At 44.9% G+C, this 20,788-nt stretch overlaps 2 protein-coding genes across 5 annotated transcripts in view; one reads left to right on the top strand and one right to left on the bottom strand.

Annotated features, from left to right (window-relative positions):
* Nucleotides 1-20,788, bottom strand: part of ARL13B (ARF like GTPase 13B) — a 42,302-nt gene that overhangs the window by 10,008 nt on the left and 11,506 nt on the right. For all 3 annotated transcript variants that reach the window (XM_075263554.1, XM_075263555.1, XM_075263553.1), the window contains exons 5-6: nt 3,167-3,272; nt 1,614-1,816 (exon numbers count right to left, since the gene is read on the bottom strand). In XM_075263554.1, the coding sequence (XP_075119655.1) occupies nt 1,614-1,816; nt 3,167-3,272 (309 nt within the window). The remainder of the gene's footprint in view (nt 1-1,613; nt 1,817-3,166; nt 3,273-20,788) is intronic.
* STX19 (syntaxin 19) lies at nt 9,131-17,578 on the top strand. Of its 2 annotated transcripts, none has more exons than XM_075262598.1 (2): nt 9,131-9,172; nt 16,552-17,578. In XM_075262598.1, the coding sequence occupies exon 2, from the start codon at nt 16,592-16,594 to the stop codon at nt 17,453-17,455; it is 864 nt and encodes a 287-aa protein (XP_075118699.1). In that variant the 5' UTR covers nt 9,131-9,172; nt 16,552-16,591; the 3' UTR covers nt 17,456-17,578. The 2 variants fall into 2 exon arrangements, with proteins under 2 accessions (XP_075118699.1, XP_075118698.1); XM_075262597.1 differs by lacking the exon at nt 9,131-9,172 and adding an exon at nt 10,523-10,606.

The following is a 20,788-nucleotide window of genomic DNA, read 5'->3' as shown; positions in this document are numbered from 1 at the left end:
TGTTCGGATCGGCTGATCCAAACAGTACTCACTCAACTCTAGTAGGCAACAGTTGCACTAAACTTTTTCCAGAAGAATACAAATATTACTAAGGGCGGGTTCACACCTGCGCCCGGTCCCCGCTTTCAGGTTTCCATCTTCTGTCCGAGAAACTGGACAGGAGACGGAAACTCGGCAGTCAGTTTGAAATGACTTTCTTTGTAATGTATCTTTCTGTCTGTATTTGAACCCTACAAATTGTACAGCGCTGCGGAATATGGTGGCGCTATATAAATAAAATGTATTATTATTCATTTGAATGGGTTTGCAAAGTGTCCGCCCGTTAGTGTTTTATGGTCTCCGCGACGAAACTGGTATTTTTCACCGGACAAAAAAAGGGCTTCGCCGCAGAGACCAGAAGTCACTCACGGGCGGACACTGACTACTGGGTTACCGGCTCCTGTCCAGTTTCTTGGGCAGAAGATGGAAACCCACAAAGCGGAGACCGGGTGCAGGGGTGAATCCGCCCTACGGAACTCTCTGACAGTATGAGGCTATTGCAGAGGACTAGTGGGGGGATTTTGTTTCTTACTACCCAGTGATAACATTAGGCTGCAAGGCCCACCCTTCTGACAGTGGAGAGATATTGGTGCCAAAACTAATGGAACAGATATTTCCGGTACTGGGGCACGTCGCAGCAAAGCTGACTGTGTGCTGAATAGGCAGTTCACACGCCATTATGCGTGTGCATTTCCCGGGGCTGTTGCCACGATGGGATGCCGATGCAGTACACGGCTCTCCGCTCCGGAGTAGGCTCAAATGAATGGGCCTACTCCGGAGGGAGGAGTCGCGAGGTGAACGCCGCAGCTGAATCAGTTGCGGAGTCCGCCTGAACAAAAGGCCGCTCACGGTCAGTTTTATCCTCTAGAAGTAACAGAATGAATGACAGTAAGCAGAGATCTAGAAAACCGTGAGGAATTGATACAGAAAGTATATTGTATATCTTTTTATTGTGCATTTGTTTGTCAATATTGGTCTGAAAGTGGCCAATCCCTTTAAATAGCATCAGACACTAAAACTAACTAGGCTTGTTACTTGGCTATGGTGGAGGCTAGAGCATATCAGAAATAAAGAGGCACAGCACTCAGCTGAATGTCTCCGCCTTGGTGAGGGTCAGTATCCTGAACACCCACCAGCATGTTATTATTACACTTCAAACATTTTAGGGCTCCCTAGGTTGCTGCAAAATTCCAGTGAAGACAGTAAGCCCTGCCAACAAATTACTAATGTGTATAGAGAGCTTACAGAGGTTGTCTGCGACTATGATACTGGGCTACTCCTCTCTGGCCAGTGACAGCGCATCCACCGGTCCAAACACCATACTGCAGCTCAGTCCCATTCAAATGAATGAGGCTAAACTGAAATATCAAGCACAGCCACTATACAATGCAGGGTACTGTGCTTGATAAGTAGTGAACAGGCCACACAAATCAATATTATAGTCCTGAACTATAAATGGACTGCAAGAGGCTGCAATGCGTCATGGAAGGCAGCAAGTTGGAGAAATCACCACTATCAAAATAAATATAAAAGTAAAAATATGTAATGCTTTTTATCAATGTATTGTCTATTACCGTTCCTCACGTAGCCTCTTGACGCGCTCAGCTATCTTCTGCTTATCTTGCTCCTCCTGAGCTCGCTGCTCTGCCGTCTCCTTCTGGACACGTTCATGTAGTGCTTCAAAATCTTTAGCTATGATTTCTAGCAACCAATTGAGACCTTTTCTTATATGTGAGTCAATTTTTTTACCGTAGCCTAGAACTGCTGAACACGGCTCCTAAACATCAACAGAAGGAGAAAAGAAAAATCAATACAGATATTAAAAGGGATTCTATCATTAGAATCCAGTTTTAGGCTCCATTCACACTGAGTAACGCTGGCGTTTTTTGTGCTTATTTTGGCACGTAGCGCCGCGCCAAAATAAGCACAAAAAACGCCAGCGTTACTCAGTGTGAATGGAGCCTTAAGCTAAACCCACATAGGAATAGCCTTAAAGAGGACCTATCACCGATTTGGGCACAGGCAGTTCTATATACTGCTGGAAAGCGGACAGTGCGATGAACTCAGCGCACTGTCGGCTTTCCCGATCTATGCCCCGGTTGAAGAGCTATCGGTGCCGGTACCGTAGCTCTTCACAGTCAGAAGGGCGTTCCTGACAGTCAGTCGGGAACGTCCTTCTTCATAGCAGCGCCTATCGCGCTGTACAGTGTGAGCGGGGAGGAACGCCCTCTCCTTCTGCTCACAGTGCTTGTCCATAGAAGAGTATTATAAGGAGAGGAGGACGCGTTCCTCCCCGCTCACACAGCACAGCGCGATAGGCGCTGCTGTGGAGAAGGACATTCCTGACAGACCTACAGTACCGGGACTGCTAGCTCTTCACAAGGGGCACAGATCGGGAAAGCCGATTCTCCAGTGCTGCCTCCATCTTCGTCTGGAACGGCCTCTCTCCGTGTCTTCTTCCGGCGCTGGCTTCAAACTTGTATATCCTGGTTTTCGTCCATATGCTAATTAGTTTTCTTGTAGCACTGGGGGCCGCAGGTATGTGCAATCAGCTCTGCCCGAGGCCCAATGGCAGAGCCGACTGCACATGCCCGCGGCCCCCAGTGCTACAAGAAAACTAATTAGCATATGGACGAAAACCAGGATATACAAGTTTGAAGCCAGCGCCGGAAGAAGACACGGAGAGAGGCCGTTCCAGACGAAGATGGAGGCAGCACTGGAGAATTCTCTTGCAGCATTGGGGGCGTCCCCCAGTTCTGTTTGAGCGCAGGGGACTGCCCCCAGTGCTGTGAGAGAACTCATTTGCATACCGAAGAAAAACGGGATTTCTACCAAACCGTGGCGCGGAGAAGACATCTAAAGGTAGGAGAAGAATAGCATTTCTTAAGGCTATTCCTACATGTTAGGGAGAAAAAATAGCAATTTAATGATAGAATCCCTTTAGGCTCCAGTTGTCAAAACAAGCCATTATATTGGCACCAAAGTTGCTTAGATGTTGCGATCACTACTGACTGTGGCAGCTCCTGTAGTGGGACCATTTCTGCACTGTACATTTACAGGAATTGGTGCCTAAATTTATGGAACCTGGTGCTAAGGGGTTAACTATACAACCTCAATGAATACTCACAATTTGACATAAGCACTTATTGTCGTTCACCAATTTCTCCAGTGACAGATACTCTATAATATCGGCTTCTGCCATGGCACCCTCCCGATCCTGCTTATTTGCTAACCTGTAGGGTGAAAAATAGGGTTGGTTAGTGTTTTCTATCCCAAATACATCTTCAATATCTTACAGATCCAAGAGCCCAAACTTTAGAATGTGAAATAAGAAAAAAATTCAAGTTAAAAAAAATATAAATTTTTTTTTTAAAAAAAGTTAATTATACAAAAACAAGAAAATCTATTGAGTTACGGAAATGGAGGACGCCAGCCTGTTTGGTCAACGCAGAATGATGAATATCCCGTAAATACAGTATGCAGCCGAGATAACCTGAACTTCTGCAACTGGTTAAACAACGCAATATCTTATTACGGAAGACAACAACATACAATGAAAATCAATAGAGTAGTTCTTTATCAATGACTTTTCATTGTTTTTTGAGGTCTATAATGCTGAAGCATGCTACATCTGTATATGTGATCGGCACAACATTTTAAGCTTATGTAGAAGGATAGATTTTTTTTTACAGCGTACCTAACTTTTTGATAAATGCATAGTTCAGGTGAATTATTATTATTATTATTATTTATTTATATAGCACCATTAATTCCATGGTGCTTTACATTTGGGGGTTACATACAATACACAGAATATACAAATATGAATATAAGAAAGTATTGTAATATGTCTTTATTAAAGATATAGATTTCCTTGTCCATTTATTACATTTAGTTATTTTTACATAGAAGTCTATGGAGAGGGGAGGAGTCTGCTGGAAAATACACACAAATAACTGAAGCTGTCACAATGAGCGAGGAAGAACCCTACTGACACTGCTGTATCTTCAAGAAAAGACTCTGCACAAAATGAGGCAATAAATCAGTGAATTAGCCCGCAGCAGCCTCCTCCTCCCTCTATAGACTTCTACATAGATCATCTATATAGAATTAATCTAATTATTTATACATGGAAAGCAATTATGGTTATGGTACCCTGCTTATATAGAGACCTCTCAGAATTATTTGGCTTATACAGTATTACAGTATACACATCATTTATTTCCATTACGGCACACTACATATTCCTCCGTGCCGAAAAACACTCCTCAAAAAAAAAAAAAAAAAAAAAATAATAATAATAAGTGAAGTAAAAATACTCTTCCAAAGAGAAGTGCAACCTGTCTTCACCTGTACTCTTCATTTATGGAGAAGTAGTTATATCATCGGAGGGTCACTTTAAGACCTGTAAGGTCAGCTGTCCACCACACAAGTAGGAAATAGCTGAACATGTATTGTATATGTACTGTATATGTATTGTATATATATTGTATACGTATTGTATATGTATTGTATATGTATTGTATTTGTACTGTATACATATTGTATACGTCTGCCATCAGACAGCCTTTATTTCTATGCACATAGGGCTTAATCCTTTGTCTCTCCGATATCCGCAGGCTACATTAAGCGTCTGACAACCACTCGGACTGGTTATGGGCTTTCCTCCAGGGTATTATCCCATCAGTGCTATGTAATATGTAAGGCCGGCCGTTGTGACGTAAGTGTCATTGGTTTACATTGTATTCAGCGCACACACCAGGCACATAAACATGACGTATACACAACACAACACAACAATGACTCGCAGACACGTCTTCTGTTTTCCTGCTCAGTATATGAATGTGAAAGAAAATGAAACTTCTCATTCCTGACACTTCATTCATAAGTCACGGGTCCCGTCATCTTATAGCTGGGATATTGTTCTACATATGAGGCAGCCATGAAAAACATCTAATAACCAAAAACAACCAGGTCCAACAATGTACCGGTATATCCTATAATATGAATAATCCAGCCCGGTGTAGATCCATGCTGTATATGTCACCTGGGAGCGTGTCACGCGCGGCAGCACTATTACACGGAGGTGTAACGCCGTCTGTTGGCTTTGCTGACGCCTCTGATAACAGATGTAAGATTAGGAAATGGCTTTAAATAGAGAGCTGTGCTAATATTAAAGGCGAGGTTATACATTAATCCCAGTGTGGGTAGGCTATTAAACATGGAACTTTCCGTATATATTACAGAGGAACACGAGACAGACTGGTTTTAATGGCACATACATATGCTGTAGCTGCTCAATAAAAAGGGGGGCTGGCCCCCGGGACATCTCTGTTTTCATTTGCTCTATTGCTGACCATATTTGAGGCCATGTCTGCATGAGGTCGTACATATTGTGGATTTTCTGATGTGAAAAAACACATTGTATACAGAAAAAATTGCAGTGAAACTCCACAGCATAAATAGATTGAAGGTAAAGCTAAAACTGTATAGACAGTAACAATATTAGAAAATGTCGGGGAAATGATTGTGTAAGACCCCCACCCCCGATAACTGCAGCATGTGAATGAAAGCCAACAAGTGCTGACGTAGAAGGGCCCCAAGAGTTACGGTGTTGTCGGCCTTGTCATTGAGAGGAGCCACATCATCATCTACGTCACCATCCGAAAAACGTCTCAATGGCAAGGCTGAGCAGGGTCAGAGGGCAGATACCGCACATCTGTTACTGAGCCGTACATAACACTACAAAGGAAAGCATCAGAGAAAGTGCAAAAAGGGGAAATCTACAGTTTTATCTTCATGTACAATAAAAGATTTTACCATTGTACACAACCACTACTACAGAGCGGAACTGGGGAGGGGGCAGAAGGACATTACCCCCACAAGGTACCCATCCTGGCACCAATATACATGAATATACTGTATAACATAATACATATCAGCATATAATCTGACTGACATATATAAGAATATACAAGCTCCTGTGAGGACTATATACATCTATATACATCCAGCGGTGGGGAGCGCACTGTCCTTGTGTAATACTCCACATACTAATGGTGCTGGGAGGGGGCGCTAATTAGGTAAGCTTACCTCTCACTCCTACCTAATGTATCAGCGAACAAGGGGAACAATGTCACAAGACAAAAGAGAGAATGAGAGAGAGCGAAACAGAGAAAGCAACAGAGACAGAGAGCTACAAAAGGAAAAGACAGAGTAAGAGAGACTGAGAGCAAAAGAGACAGACAACAAGAGAGCGAGCCAGAGAGTCAGACAGCAAGGCAGGAAGCAGAAGAGAGAAAAGAAAAAAAGACTGCAATAGAGAAACACAAAGAGAGAGTGCGAGACATACAGTAACAGGCACAGAGAAGAGCAAGACAGAAAGGCACCAACAAAGACTAAGAGCGTCATAAAGAGAGTCAGAGACCCCTTAATACAAAAAAAACCCAGCCTGGTCTATGTAGCAGTACTATGGGCTACCTCTTGGCCAGATGTTCTTTAGGCACATATCTGCAGTCACATTACCATCATGTAGTACATTGGGCACATATCTGCGGTCACGTTACTATCATGTAGTACATTGGGCACATATCTGCGGTCACGTTACTATCATGTGGTACATTGGGCACATATCTGCGGTCACGTTACTATCATGTAGTACATTGGGTACATATCTGCGGTCACGTTACTATCATGTAGTACATTGGGCACATATCTGCGGTCACATTACCATCATGTAGTACATTGGGCACATATCTGCGGTCACGTTACTATCATGTAGTACATTGGGCACATATCTGCAGTCACATTACCATCATGTAGTACATTGGGCACATATCTGCGGTCACGTTACTATCATGTAGTACATTGGGTACATATCTGTGGTCACGTCACTATCATGTAGTACATTGGGCACATATCTGTGGTCACGTCACTATCATGTAGTACATTGGGCACATATCTGCGGTCACGTTACCATCATGTAGTACATTGGGCACATATCTGCAGTCACATTACCATCATGTAGTACATTGGGAACATATCTGCGGTCACGTTACTATCATGTGGTACATTGGGCACATATCTGCAGTCACGTTACTATCATGTAGTACATTGGGTACATATCTGCGGTCACGTTACTATCATGTAGTACATTGGGTACATATCTGCGGTCACGTTACTATCATGTAGTACATTGGGCACATATCTGCGGTCACGTTACTATCATGTAGTACATTGGGCACATATCTGCGGTCACGTTACTATCATGTAGTACATTGGGCACATATCTGCGGTCACATTACCATCATGTAGTACATTGGGTACATATCTGCGGTCACGTTACTATCATGTAGTACATTGGGCACATATCTGCGGTCACGTTACTATCATGTAGTACATTGGGCACATATCTGCGGTCACGTTACTATCATGTAGTACATTGGGCACATATCTGCAGTCACATTACCATCATGTAGTACATTGGGTACATATCTGCGGTCACGTTACTATCATGTAGTACATTGGGCACATATCTGCGGTCACGTTACTATCATGTAGTACATTGGGCACATATCTGTGGTCACGTCACTATCATGTAGTACATTGGGCACATATCTGCAGTCACGTTACTATCATGTAGTACATTGGGTACATATCTGCGAGCACGTCACTATCATGTAGTACATTGGGTACATATCTGTGGTCACGTCACTATCATGTAGTACATTGGGTACATATCTGCGGTCACGTTACTATCATGTGGTACATTGGGCACATATCTGCAGGCACATTACTATCATGTAGTACATTGGGCACATATCTGCGGTCACGTTACTATCATGTAGTACATTGGGTACATATCTGCGGTCACGTTACCATCATGTAGTACATTGGGCACATATCTGCGGTCACGTTACTATCATGTGGTACATTGGGCACATATCTGCGAGCACGTCACTATCATGTAGTACATTGGGCACATATCATATAATGTTCTTGTCTGGACAGACAAGATGAAACAGCGCAGCCATCAGATGCCGCATACATTATCCAGTGGTCACCCCAATGGTGTAAAGAACTTGTTGAGCTTGGCGGGATAATCTATAAGGGATATCACCCGCACCCCCATGTCTTACACTCATCTTACAGTTACTGTAAATTTCCATGTAGGTGATGACTGGCATCTATGCCAACATCGGGCACAAGCACTTCCACTGTTCTAATATCGAGCTGGGAACACACGAACCAGCCCAACCGGTCGGATATTTCTGTCTGCTCAGAATAAATGCCCTTTAACCATTCTAAGCAGACACGTGAAAAAGTGAACATGCTAAGATATTACCTGTAAGCTGACTGTGACAATAGAGAACAGAGAAGGGGCAGCATAGTGGTTCTGTGGTTAGCACTGCAGCCTTGCAGCACTGGAGTTCTGGGCTCGAATCCTGCCAAGGACAAAACATCTGCAAGGAGTTTGTATGTCCTCCCCGTGTTTGCGTGGATTTCCTCCCATACTCCAAAGACTTACTGATAGGGAAAATGTACATTGTGATCCCTATATGGGGCTCACAATCTACAGAAAAAAATAAAATAGAGCATATAGATAGCAGCGCAGGGATAAAACGCGTGGGACCACCAGTAACACTCAGGTCATGTTCACTCAGTATGGATGTTTCAGAAAATCCCTCTCAAAATGTAAATTTCTGCCTGCGGGTCTGTACATGTGAGCATGGACTAATGTAGATGACATGTGTAGCCACCACTCCATTTTTGGGGCTGATGCAGCCCTGTACACGGCTATCTCTGCCAGTCTTATAAAAAGTAAGGTGGGTTTTTGACATCTGGGACCCCCCATTAATCGGCTGTTTGAAGAAGCTGCGGTGGTCATGAGCGTGATGGCCTCTCCCTGTGCTGATGACATCATGTTCATTGGTCACATGGTACAGCAGCAGCTCAGTCTCATTTAAGTGAATGGGGCTGAGCTGCAATACCAAGCATGGTGAATGTTATTCTCCACATCACCCTGTATGTCCCGAGCCTCGACCGGCCCATGATACTGCGGCCATTGCTGGACCCAAAGGAAAAGTGACGGCCAACATGAATTCACAATACACTAACTGAGGACATCTCACAGGTAAGTGAATGAGACTTCTCAGAATACCTACTAACCTTGGGGCGCCCAGGGATTTTTTTTAATTTAATGTAGATTATGAGCCCCATATAGGGACCACAATGTACATTTTTCCTATCAGTATGTCTTTGTAGAATGGGAGGAAATATATGTAAACACAGGGAGAACATACAAACTCCTTGCAGATGTTGTTCCTGGCGGGTTTCGAACCCAGGACTCCAGCACTGCAAGGCTGCAGTGCTAACCACTGAGCCAACGTGTTGCCCCCAATCGCCCAGGGATTCTTATAACTTGCACATGGTCTTTCAGGAGGGAGATACTTTTTTTTATTTCCGTAGATTTAAAAGGGTCAGAAACTCTTTGATGGACATTTTCTACACCATGACATACAATCTAGTGTTCCCTGTTATCAGCCACTGGAGAGATTGGATTTACTGTACCTATATGAGATTAATAATATGAACACTAAACAAACCCTGACCCCCATGGTCGCTACTTTATATCCAGATGTGGAACTACGCTGCTTCACTTGGTATTCAGTTAAGAGACCGCAACGCTCGCCTAAACGCTGCAGCCTATTCAACCAGCTGATCTGTAGGGGTTGGACCCCGCCCCATAAGCTACAAAGGTTAGATCATCAATATACTAGTCCTAGAAAAACCCCTTTAAGGCTGAAGCCCCACATTGCGGAAACGCAGCTTTTTTTGTTGCGGATTTTTGAGCCAAAGCCAACAATGGCTACAGAAGAAATGGGGAATATATAGGAAGCCCTTATACTTCTATCATCTGCTCAATCCACTCATGGTTTTGGCTTAAAAAAACCACAGCAAAATCTGTAACAAAAAAAGCTGCGATTCCGAAATGTGGGGCTTTAACCTAAAACAGCAATGGACATTCAACGCTGGGGGTCCCAGTGATCAGACAGTCGTTCCGTATTCTATGGGTAGGTTATATGTGATATTTGTGGGCTAAGCAGGAATCCCAATGTTATAATCCTCTGGATTCACAAGATATAAGCAGTATTCACACTACTGTGATTCATCCACGATCTCTACAAGTGTTTGCAGAAACTTCTTTGTGAAACCCAGAGATAACACATCATGACTTGACAATGCCTTGTGCTACATCTGTACACATGCAAATAAGCAGATACCAGAGATGTCCCGCCCGCTGGTTACACGAAAGCAGAGCTGCAGCATTCTTCCTATATAAGTGGCAGACAATGGCTGTGCTGTGACTGGTCGCTGTACACACTGCCACTCCTCCAGCCCTGCAACAGGCAGGACAAGATTCCTTGCAGTAACGTGAATGTGCACTAATAGGTCACTCTCCACAAATCCCTCCACCGGCCCGTGACATTGCGGCCACTGCTGGACCCAAGAGGGAAAGTGACATCCAACATGGATTCACAATCCAGTAACTGAGGACATCTCACAGGTAAGTGAATGAGACTTCTCAGAATACCTACTAACATTGGAAATATAAAAAAAACAAAAAAACGTGCGAGTCTTCAGTAGGTGATACCTTTTTTTAATGGCTAGCTCATAATGATGACAGAATATGACATTTCGAAGCGCTCGGCTTCCTCAGATATATCTAAAAACACTTTGTAAAGGCTGCATAGTTATGTTTATATTCTGTCATCATTAGTAGTTAGCCATTAAAAAAGGTATAACTACTGAAGACTCGCAAGTTTTTTGCTTTTTATATTCCCTACCCACTGGCTAACACGGTGCAAGAACAAACACTTTTCTTATAGTAACCTTGGGGCGCCCTGGGATTCTTATAACCTGCACAGATCTTCCAGGAGGGAGATACTATTTCATTTTCGTAGATTTAAAAGGGACAGAAACTCTTTTTTTTTTATGGACGTTTGCTAGGCCATGACATACAATCTATTGTTCCAATTTATCCGATTTGATGGACTGTAGCTATATGGGATTATGGATATGAAGACTAAACAAGCCCTGACCCCACAATCGCTACTTTATTTCCAGATCTGGAACTTCCAGAAACTTTACATACTTAAAAAGGGGGTTCACCGATAATGGGTGCAGAGATCTCTGAGACTCCAGTGTGCGACCGGATAGGTGTGCATATGCGGCCAGAGAGGTGTACGACCGGAGAGGTGTGCGAGGTCTGCATGTGCGACCGGAGAGGTGTGCATGTGAGAGGTGTGCGGGTGCGACCAGAGAGATGTGCGTGTGCGACCGGAGAGATGTGCATGTGAGAGGTGTGCGTGTGCGACCAGAGAGATGTGCGTGTGTGAGGTCTGGGTGTGCGAGGTCTGCGTGTGCGATCGCCACTCTATTCCCATAGGTGTGAGTAGAGCAGTGGTCACACACATGTACTATGGCTCCATTCACACAGGGGTCTCAGAGATGGTCTCATCGCGTCACTGATGGGGGTCTGAAAACTGGGAACCCCAGGAATCAGACATTTCTGCCCTATTCATAGGTAAACAGAAGAATAGGGACGGGTGTGTAGTGTATAGGCAATATGTCACAAAGTAACAGGTGGCAGCTGTAATAAAGGGTTGTTAGAACATGTGAAATGCATGTATAAAAAAAAAAAAAGTCTGCTCTCCGCAAATGTAATCTCCCTGGCTGGTCACGGACAGGGTTTGCACTTTTGTGCTGCATGGAATAGCGGTTTACTATGTGGTATATGTGTGGTTTTTTTTACATTGATGCCTATGGTGCTGTTCAGTGGTCAGGTCATCAATGTTAGGGCTCGTGCACACGGAGTAAACGCGCCACGCAATGTGGCGCGTTTACTCCGTGTGAACCCTGCCTTAGATAGGCCAGGGTCTGACCACAAGGACCCCCATAGGTCACCTGATTGAAGCCCTGGTCATGTGATGTCATGTTTATCAGCCACATGGCTTGTTTGCAGCTCAGTCCCAATCTAGTGAATGGGGCTGTGATACAATGTAGTGCAATGTACTGGAGGAGGCCGCAGCACTCTTCCAAAAGCAGTGATCAGTCATAGTGCCTGGAGTCAGAGCCCCAGCAGTCACACATTGGTGACCTTGCCTAAGGATCGATCATTAGTATCACAGTCTTGGGGAACCCCTTTAATGTATGCACAGCTTTATATGTATAAGATATAGTGTGAAAGTAAGATATGAGACAGGCCATAAATATCTGAGCTGTACAGGGAAGACCGCCAAGTCCTCTAGAGATTGTGCGAACAGGGATCTCATATCTAACATGGTCCATGAATAACCAGAGGCGGGGAGGGGGGGGGGGGGAATTAAAAAGCAAAATAATATATATATATATATATATATATATATATATATATATATATATATATATATATATATATATCTCTTCTGCAGTATTTTCTATTAGAATCCTTTGGAAATGCAGGAACAGTTAATACTGGGTTCACACAAGTGTCATGCTGGCTTTTGTTCTGGTCCATCAGAGGACCAGAACAACGGACAGACAATAGACACAGAGAGCCTGACGGACCCCTCTGACTATAATGGAGTCCGTCAGGTGGCTTTGTTTGGCTAAATAAGTAAAAGTACATTCAGAAAATAAAGTTCCCGATCCCTGGCAATGCTATATTGTGAATAAAATATTACAATTCCCCCGTACAATTGCTGTGTCCTACAAGAGGGCTCGGTGCACATGAACATAATCAACTTTATTTACACACAACTTCAGTTACGCAAGCAATTTGCTTCCAGATAGAACCTATCAAGTCATAAGAGACAGGACATTGCCATGTGAGTATATCAATATGTCATGAATGCTGCAAGCGAACCTTATAAAATCACTGAGGGGGGTCTCATGAGAAGTGAGGAGAGCGCAGGATAGCAATAGCAGAGACTACCAATGGAGGCTTTAGGACACTGTCCCACTGATGAGGACTTCTTTTAACATACATAACTAGCCACACCGCTTTCTCCAAGTAAATGAAGACGTTTCAGACTCTGCCCCATAAGACACTGATTGCTGGACGCACATGCATAGTGCCCAAAGCGGTTGAAAATGAAAGCGTGCGAGGCCTAACTGCAATAACAAGTAGTGTATATATATACAGTACAAGGACCTGGGAGAGGAGAAAGCAGAAATCAGCCTTATAAGCCCATCATTGTTAGAGGGGATCCCCAAGAGTATGCTGCTGGTATACCCTACAATAGCGGGCCTTGGGTTCTCCCACTATCAGCAGTCACGAGAATAGGAGATCGCACATGCCACATGCCATAGGTGGGCACATGTGACATCCAGGAGATTGCTGGAGATCCCCATCCCAGAAGTCCCATATGCGTCCCACCACTCCATTCATATGGGCCTGCACATGTCACCGCGTGCCCTATGTGAATGGAGTGCTGGGACGCATGTGTGGCCACCATTCACTAAGGTGGGACCTCTGGGATGGGGATCTCCAGCAATCTCCTGGAAGTGAATGGACTGTTGGTCACACATACTCACCATCGCTCCTTTTACACAGGACACTCGGCAACATGCACAGGCCCCTTTTTTTCTGTGAGGGATGGAGGTTGACCCTCTAACTGTTGACTCCCTGCAATGAGACACTACCAGCAGGAAAATCTGTCAAAATGGGCTGAGGGTATCACATGAAATCCGAGGCCAAACACACAGAAATAATTGAGGTGCAGTTTCTTCTTCTGAGATTTGTATAAAAGCAAACCCTTACACCCACAACCAAGGGCCTTCTGTGATGCATTCATTTCTATGGAGGCTTCTGTTCCAATGACACAGAGCAGGATAAGGGCTAGTTCACACGGGCAAGAGGGGGTGGATCCGCCCCCTCACAATAGAGGTCTATGTAGACCACTAGTGCTCTTTTGTGTGAGCGTTTTGTTCCCACTCACGCAAAAAATAAGCGAGCTGCCCTTTCTTCAGGCGGATTCCGCGGCTGATTCCTCGCGACACCACTCTCCGGACTAGGCCCATTCATTTGGGTCAAAATCCAGAGCAGAAAGCCGCGACGGAGGCCTGTGTGAACCCAGCCTGACCTGCTCTACAATCATTGGAATAGAATGCAGCACCGGACGCCCTCTCAGATGGCACACTTGGTCGTGTCCATGGGGCCTCCTTACACCACCAGTGACCCTAGCATGGCTAACCTGCTGTAAACTCACAGAATTTGGCCTTTGCCTAAAGAGGTGGCACACACGGCCAGTTGAAACAAATAGGCCATTTGTGTTATGCAATGAAGGTGTCAAAGCAAGGATCTATCCGTTGTAGCTGCTCTCAATACCTGGTAGCGGGGGAGTCCGTCTGATACCTTAGAACATCTAGTACACAGTCCAGTCACATTAATGTGACCACCTGTCAAAATCCGGAATAACCCCCTTTGGGAGAGCGGACCGCAGCGAGACGTGCAGGAAGAGAGGGGATGTTGTGATGATGGTCACTGGGATATTGAGCCATGCCGACTCCAGTGCCGTGTCCAGCTCTGCTAAGTTACACGGTTGAGCATCCATGGCGCGAACAACCCAATGGAGGTGGTGCCACAGATTCTCGATTGGGTTTAAGCCCAGGGAATTTGCTGGCCAAGGGAGTCCGGTAAACTCATCCTGGTGCTCCTCGTACCACGCACGTACACTGTGAGCTTTATGACACGTCGCATTGTCCTGCTGGTAGATGCCATCATCCTGAGGAAAAACAATTCGCATGTAGGGGTGAACATGGTCCGCAAGGATAGATGCATACTTGTGTTGATCCATCGTGCCTTCCACAATGATGAGTGCATCCAGATGGCGGATGACACGCGCCTTCTGCGATTGGTTATCTAATGTTGGTGTCAAAAGTAGGCGGTGCTCACATTAATATGACTGGACTGGGTATATTACTAGATAGAAAGCAGGATGGCCCCACTCTCTAGCACTCAAGCCAGGATATCTGACAGACTAGCTCTCAATTCTTTTACTATTGGATTCCTAACCGGACTGTTGAATGGTCTGATGAGGGATATGATGTCTCCCTGCTGGAATTTTAAGTGATCTGGCAGAAGAACGTCCCTGTATCTGGTGTAGTGCGGTTAGAGTATCTCAGGCACTTTATTAAACTTACACAAGTTTATTTTCACATGCCCTTCATCTGAACTTTATTCGCCAGCTCCTGCCAGGATATCATAAACTAACATAAATCACCATTCATTATTGTAATATGTAAACGACAAGATCTGCCCAGTTACATATTACGTCCTACATATTTGTTCCCAGATATCACAGAGTTCACCCAGAAAGATGTGAGAGCAGCAGAGGTGGTGCATAGTCCAGTATTCACACAATACAACTGGTTGTCCAAGGGAAAATGTTTAAGGTTGCAAGCAATATGCGTTCATGTATGGTAGGGTCATGTGACGTGACATGACAGGTGCACATTTCTTTTACATGCCAGTTGGAACAAAAATGGTTGCAACTACGGGTATCATGGTGGCCAGAATGGCAGCGCGGAGAAGACATCTAAAAGGTGGTAAAAGAGTGGCCTTTCTTAAAGGGATTCTACCATTGAAATGGATTTTTTTGGCGGTCACACGTCGGAATAGCCTTTAGAAAGACCATTCGTCTCTTACCTTTAGACGTGATCTCCGCCATGTCGTTCCTTAGAAATACCAATTTTCACCGGTATGCTCATTAGTTCTCTCGCAGCGATGGGGGCGCCCCCAGCACTAAAATGCGATGGGGGCGCCCCACTGTTGCTGGAGAACACGCTCCAGCGACACCTCTATCTTCGGCTGGATCCTCCCCTTCTTTTGTCGTCTTCCTCCTGCATCACTTCCAACGCCTGCGCAGTTGGCTCTGCCAGTGAGACACCAGCAGAGCCGAGTGCAATTGCCACTGGCCTGCATGCGCACTCTGCTCTGCTGATGTCTCACTGGCAGAGCCAATTGCGCAGGTGTCGGAGATGACACAGACGGAAGATGACGAAAGAAGGGGAGGATCCAGCCGAAGATAGAGGCGTCGCTGGAGCGTGTTCTCGAGCAGCACTGGGGCCCGCCCCCATTGCTGCGAGAGAACTAATTTGCATACCGGTAAAAACAGTTATTTCTAAGGAACAGTGCAGCGGACACCACGTCTAAAGGTAAGAGACGAATAGCCTTTCTAAAGGCTATTCCGACGTGTGATCGCCAAAAAAATTCATTTCAATGGTAGAATCCCTTTAAGGCTATTCCGACGTGTTAGTCAGAAAAAAAAAGGGTATCCAATGATAGGATCCCTTTAAAAGCAGAATCTCTGATGGCATGTGTGCTAAATATACCCTATCCATTAGACATGTGGTCTCATGAAAAATTGTGTGTCTGTTAGAGAACATAAAAACCTAAAAAAAAAACACAAGCAGGCTCTGAAGCAGACAACACGTAGTAACAAGTCTTCTGTTTTCCTTGGTTTCTAGAACTCCTTCCACACCAGGATTAACCTACCAGTCAGTGAAGATGAAGGATCGTCTACAAGAGCTCATGCAGAAAGCAAAGGACCTGGAGGAGTCCAAGGCAAGAGAGACCACTGGAGAAGAGGATACAGATATCCAACAACATGCCGTGGTCTTTGAGAGAGAGCCCATCATTGAGCGGTACTTACATGAAATAAGGAAGATTCAAAATGACATTACGGATCTATCGGAAAACGTGACTAAGTTTGGACAGCAACAAAAAATTCTCGTCTCCTCGATGAGACGATTCAGTGTCCTAAAGAAAGAGAGTAATATCACAAAGGACATCAAGGTCCAAGCAGAAAGCATAAAGAATCGCTTGGACACCTTCTCGCAACACGTTCAGAGAGCCGAAACCGAAACAGGGTCATCCTCGAGTCTGACGCGGATCCTAAAAACCCACCACGCGGCCCTATTCCGGAACTTCCAATCCGTCATGTTCCGCTATAATGAGGCGATCATGAGCAAGCAGGCCAAATGTAAGACGTTCATCATAAGGCAACTGGAAGTCGCAGGTAAAGAAGTCAGTGAGGAGGAAGTGAACAACATGGTGGACCAGGGTAAATGGGATGTCTTCAATGAGAACCTCCTGACCGAAGTCAACATTACCAAAGGACAACTGAACGAGATCGAGCAGAGACACAAAGAACTGATCAGCCTGGAGAATCAGATCAAGGACTTAAGGGACATTTTTCTCCAAATTTCTATTTTAGTTGAGGAGCAAGGAGAGGCTTTGAACAACATAGAAATGGCTACAAAGAACACAGAGGACTACGTCCAAAAGACCAATGAAAAGTTTAAGTTGGCCGTCAAGTACAAGAAGAAGAACCCATGCAAGATGTTTTGCTGTTGCTGTCCATGTTGTTAATAGGCTTCTTGGATTTTTTTGTTATTTTATTTATTGACTTTTTATAAGCTACTTCTTTGTTTTTACCTTAAGCTTGGCCCAATCCATGTATTGCCCCAGAAGGACTGTCCATTAGGGGGTATATGTCTGAAAACAGTAACCAAATGTATTCTGTGAAAGATCCATTAAAGGGATATACTGGGCATTTTTTATTGATGACGCATCCTCAGAATAGACCATCCTTGTCAGATCATTGGGGCTTGACAACCGTGACCCCCCCACCAGTCAGCTGGTCTCAGCCCCGGCACAACACAGTGGATGGAACAGGGAGCAGACAGCTCCATCCACTGTATACTGGCTGTGACGGGTTACTGCAAAACCGCTCCCATTCAAGTGATGCCTTGTGCTTTCAGTTTCATCCACTGTATAGTCTGCTGACTGGTGGAGGTGCTAGTGTCTGACCTCCAACAACCTGATATTGGTATCCAAACCCGAGGATAGGCCATCAATATACAATACCTGGAAACCGCCGAAAGGAGGCAAACTGAGCCCAAAGGAGTCACATTTGGACTCGCTCACCTATTTTCCATTAAAAGGAGTCTATCATTAGAAGAACACCTGTGTAACTAATGGCACATTGGAATAGCCTATAAAAAGCCTATTCTACTCCTACCTTCCATCGTTTTCTTATCCCCGCCGTTTCTGATAAAATGAGTTTCTTCTGTTATGCCAATTACAATGATGGAGCAGCGGAGTAGTTTCTACTGTGCTCCGAGCACCCACGCGTCATAACCTTACACCGCCCCTTATCCGATTGTGTGCGCTCCCCTCTTCCTCTTCTCCCTTTCTAAAGCATCAGACATAGAGCTGTAACAGACCACCGGAAAATGGCGGCCCAGGCATGCGTAGAATTTCCCTAATGATAGACTCCCTTTAATTGCCATCTTTTATGTTGGAAAGAGGAATACAGACAACTATGCCATTCCATCCAAAGGGGAAAAACAGAAATCAGGTCATAAGGAGGCAAAGCTGAATCCTTTGGACCCGGTTTGCCCCACTAAAGTGAACAAATACATTGCAGTATATATTTGGATATTATTTTCACATTCGAACATATATCCCCTAAGAGATCGCACATCAGAGGGCAAACTATGGTGTGAATTCAGCCTTATGTTTTTTTTACAAGTATACCGTATGTTATAGAATAAAAATAATGCACGACCAGGTCTGAGAGACGTTTCTTGGAGCCAAATCCAAGGTTCTTGTACATCTTAGCTTCCAGTTACACTTGTGCTCCTCACGTCTCCTATTCCTGTTTACTAAGCAGACCTTTAACGCTTCATTATTCTTGGTCACGCGATGATACGAACGTCCACCTTAGAAGCATCAACTTCCTCCTCCGTGTAGCTATAGAAGGAAGGGCGGTACGGAAAGCTTCCTGCAAGGAGACACCGGCGCTCCTCGGCCTTCTCACACCACACAGATAAGGACTGGAGTCTAAACAATATTCACTGCCAGCCATATATAGAGGAAACTATCCAGGGTCGCCTCAAAAATGTGGAAATTGAGGGTGAGAAAGGATATTAGGTCTCTTTAAAGGAGTCTGCCATCTTTCTGTATACAGAGGCTTTCAGACTGTACTTGCTAAACTTTCCCAAGCGCCCCCATTTGGTACGTAGCCTGGGTAATGTCACTAAGCAGGCAATGATCTATAAGAAGCTATTGGAAATGAAGGGTGCTCATTTCTGTTAGCCGGGGGTCTTGCTAGGCCGCTACATGTGTCTCCCCCCTTACATGGAGTCCATTCAAATGTACTGGCGGTCGTGTAATACACAGTCATGTTACATTGTCCTGGGAGCCATTGATATTACAATTCTGAGTACAGGGGGCCTACCACAAAAATGGTCTCTAAACCACGTATATGCTATTGTAGTGAGAAAGAGAGGATACCTTTTTTTTCTTTTTTTGCTGCTGAGACAAAACCAAATTTTTAATCCATGTGCAAAGGAGCTGTTTGGAGCATCGGCGGCATGGCAGAGAATGCCGGAGCGCACAACTTCTCCGCGCATTGTGACTTGTCATTCTTTATGTTAGAGACCATTGCTTGTTAGTGAGCACAAGGGAAAAAAAAGGGTGCTCTTGTGGTCACTGCAACGATCTGGGTCCTCCCAACAGTTAATTTGTACAGGGATTAAAAGAGGATTTGGCATGTTCTCTGAGCCATGAGCTGACCCACAACCACAAATATGTGGTTTATAAGAGATTTGGATGACTGTCTATGACCCCTTAGAAGAGGGATAGGGAACCTTGGCTCTCCAGCTGTTGCAAAACTACAAGTCCCAGCATGCATACTTGCTCTGCTGTTCTTGGACCTCCCATGGAAGTGAATGGAGCATGCTGGGAGTTGTAGTTTCACAGCAGCTGGAGAGCCGAAGGTTCCCTACTAGAGATGAGCGAGTACTGTTCGGATCAGCCGATCCGAACAGCACGTTCGCATAGAAATGAATGGACGTAGCCGGCACGCGGGGGGTTAAGCGGCCGGCCGCCGTCAAAGCGGAAGTACCAGGTGCATCCATTCATTTCTATGGAGCGTGCTGTTCGGATCGGCTGATCCAAACAGTACTCGCTCATCTCTATTCCCTACCCCTGTCTTAGATGAACTAAGATAATACTAGAGAACAACCCATCAGATAGGACACATAAAAGCCTCTTTGTTGGAAGGCCAACACGCAGCCCCTGGACCAATCAGTTGTATGGAGCCCATCCTATACACAATACAAGGCCAAAAGCAAAAAGCTCTGTCCCCTGTATAGTGGCTTAGTACCTGCACTGCAGTACGACACCTGGCCACTAGACAGGGGACACAGCTTTCTGCTTCCAGCCCTGTGTAGCGTATAGGATGGCCACTGGAAGCCGCTACATACAGCTGATCTGTCCGGGTGCCATCAGCTATTTATCGCCTATTATCAGGATAGGCCATAAAAAGCCTAACCCCACACAACCCCTCTAAAAAAACATTCTAAAGCTTAAAAGTGAAAAAGGGTCCATCTCAGATTGTCCATGCCCATCCTTCTGCAAGTGACGTGGGAGACCAAAAACCTTCCCTAAAGTTAGCTATAGATTAGAGAACATACAGACAATATGTTTGATTACCCTATGTACATTATATATTCTTATCCCCATGTCCAAATATTACTCATGCAAAATGGTGACCTGGCGCCCGTCTGGTGGAACTAGTAGACACCAGTCAAGAGCCCACCAAGCCAATTGCAGCTCCTACCCGGACACTGTCCCACACAGTGGGTGGTGATGCAAAATGGAAAAGATATATAGGAAAACCAGGAACTGACAGAG

The sequence above is a fragment of the Leptodactylus fuscus genome, chromosome 2 (genome assembly GCF_031893055.1).
Source record: "Leptodactylus fuscus isolate aLepFus1 chromosome 2, aLepFus1.hap2, whole genome shotgun sequence".
Classification (NCBI taxonomy): domain Eukaryota; kingdom Metazoa; phylum Chordata; class Amphibia; order Anura; family Leptodactylidae; genus Leptodactylus; species Leptodactylus fuscus.
The sequence above is the reverse complement of the archived record's forward strand: the minus strand, read 5'-3'. Positions and strand labels throughout refer to the sequence as shown.

Bases quoted from the DNA above. Each gene is read 5' to 3' on its own strand.
- STX19 (XM_075262598.1), top strand. From the start codon at position 16,592: ATGAAGGATCGTCTACAAGAGCTCATGCAGAAAGCAAAGGACCTGGAG.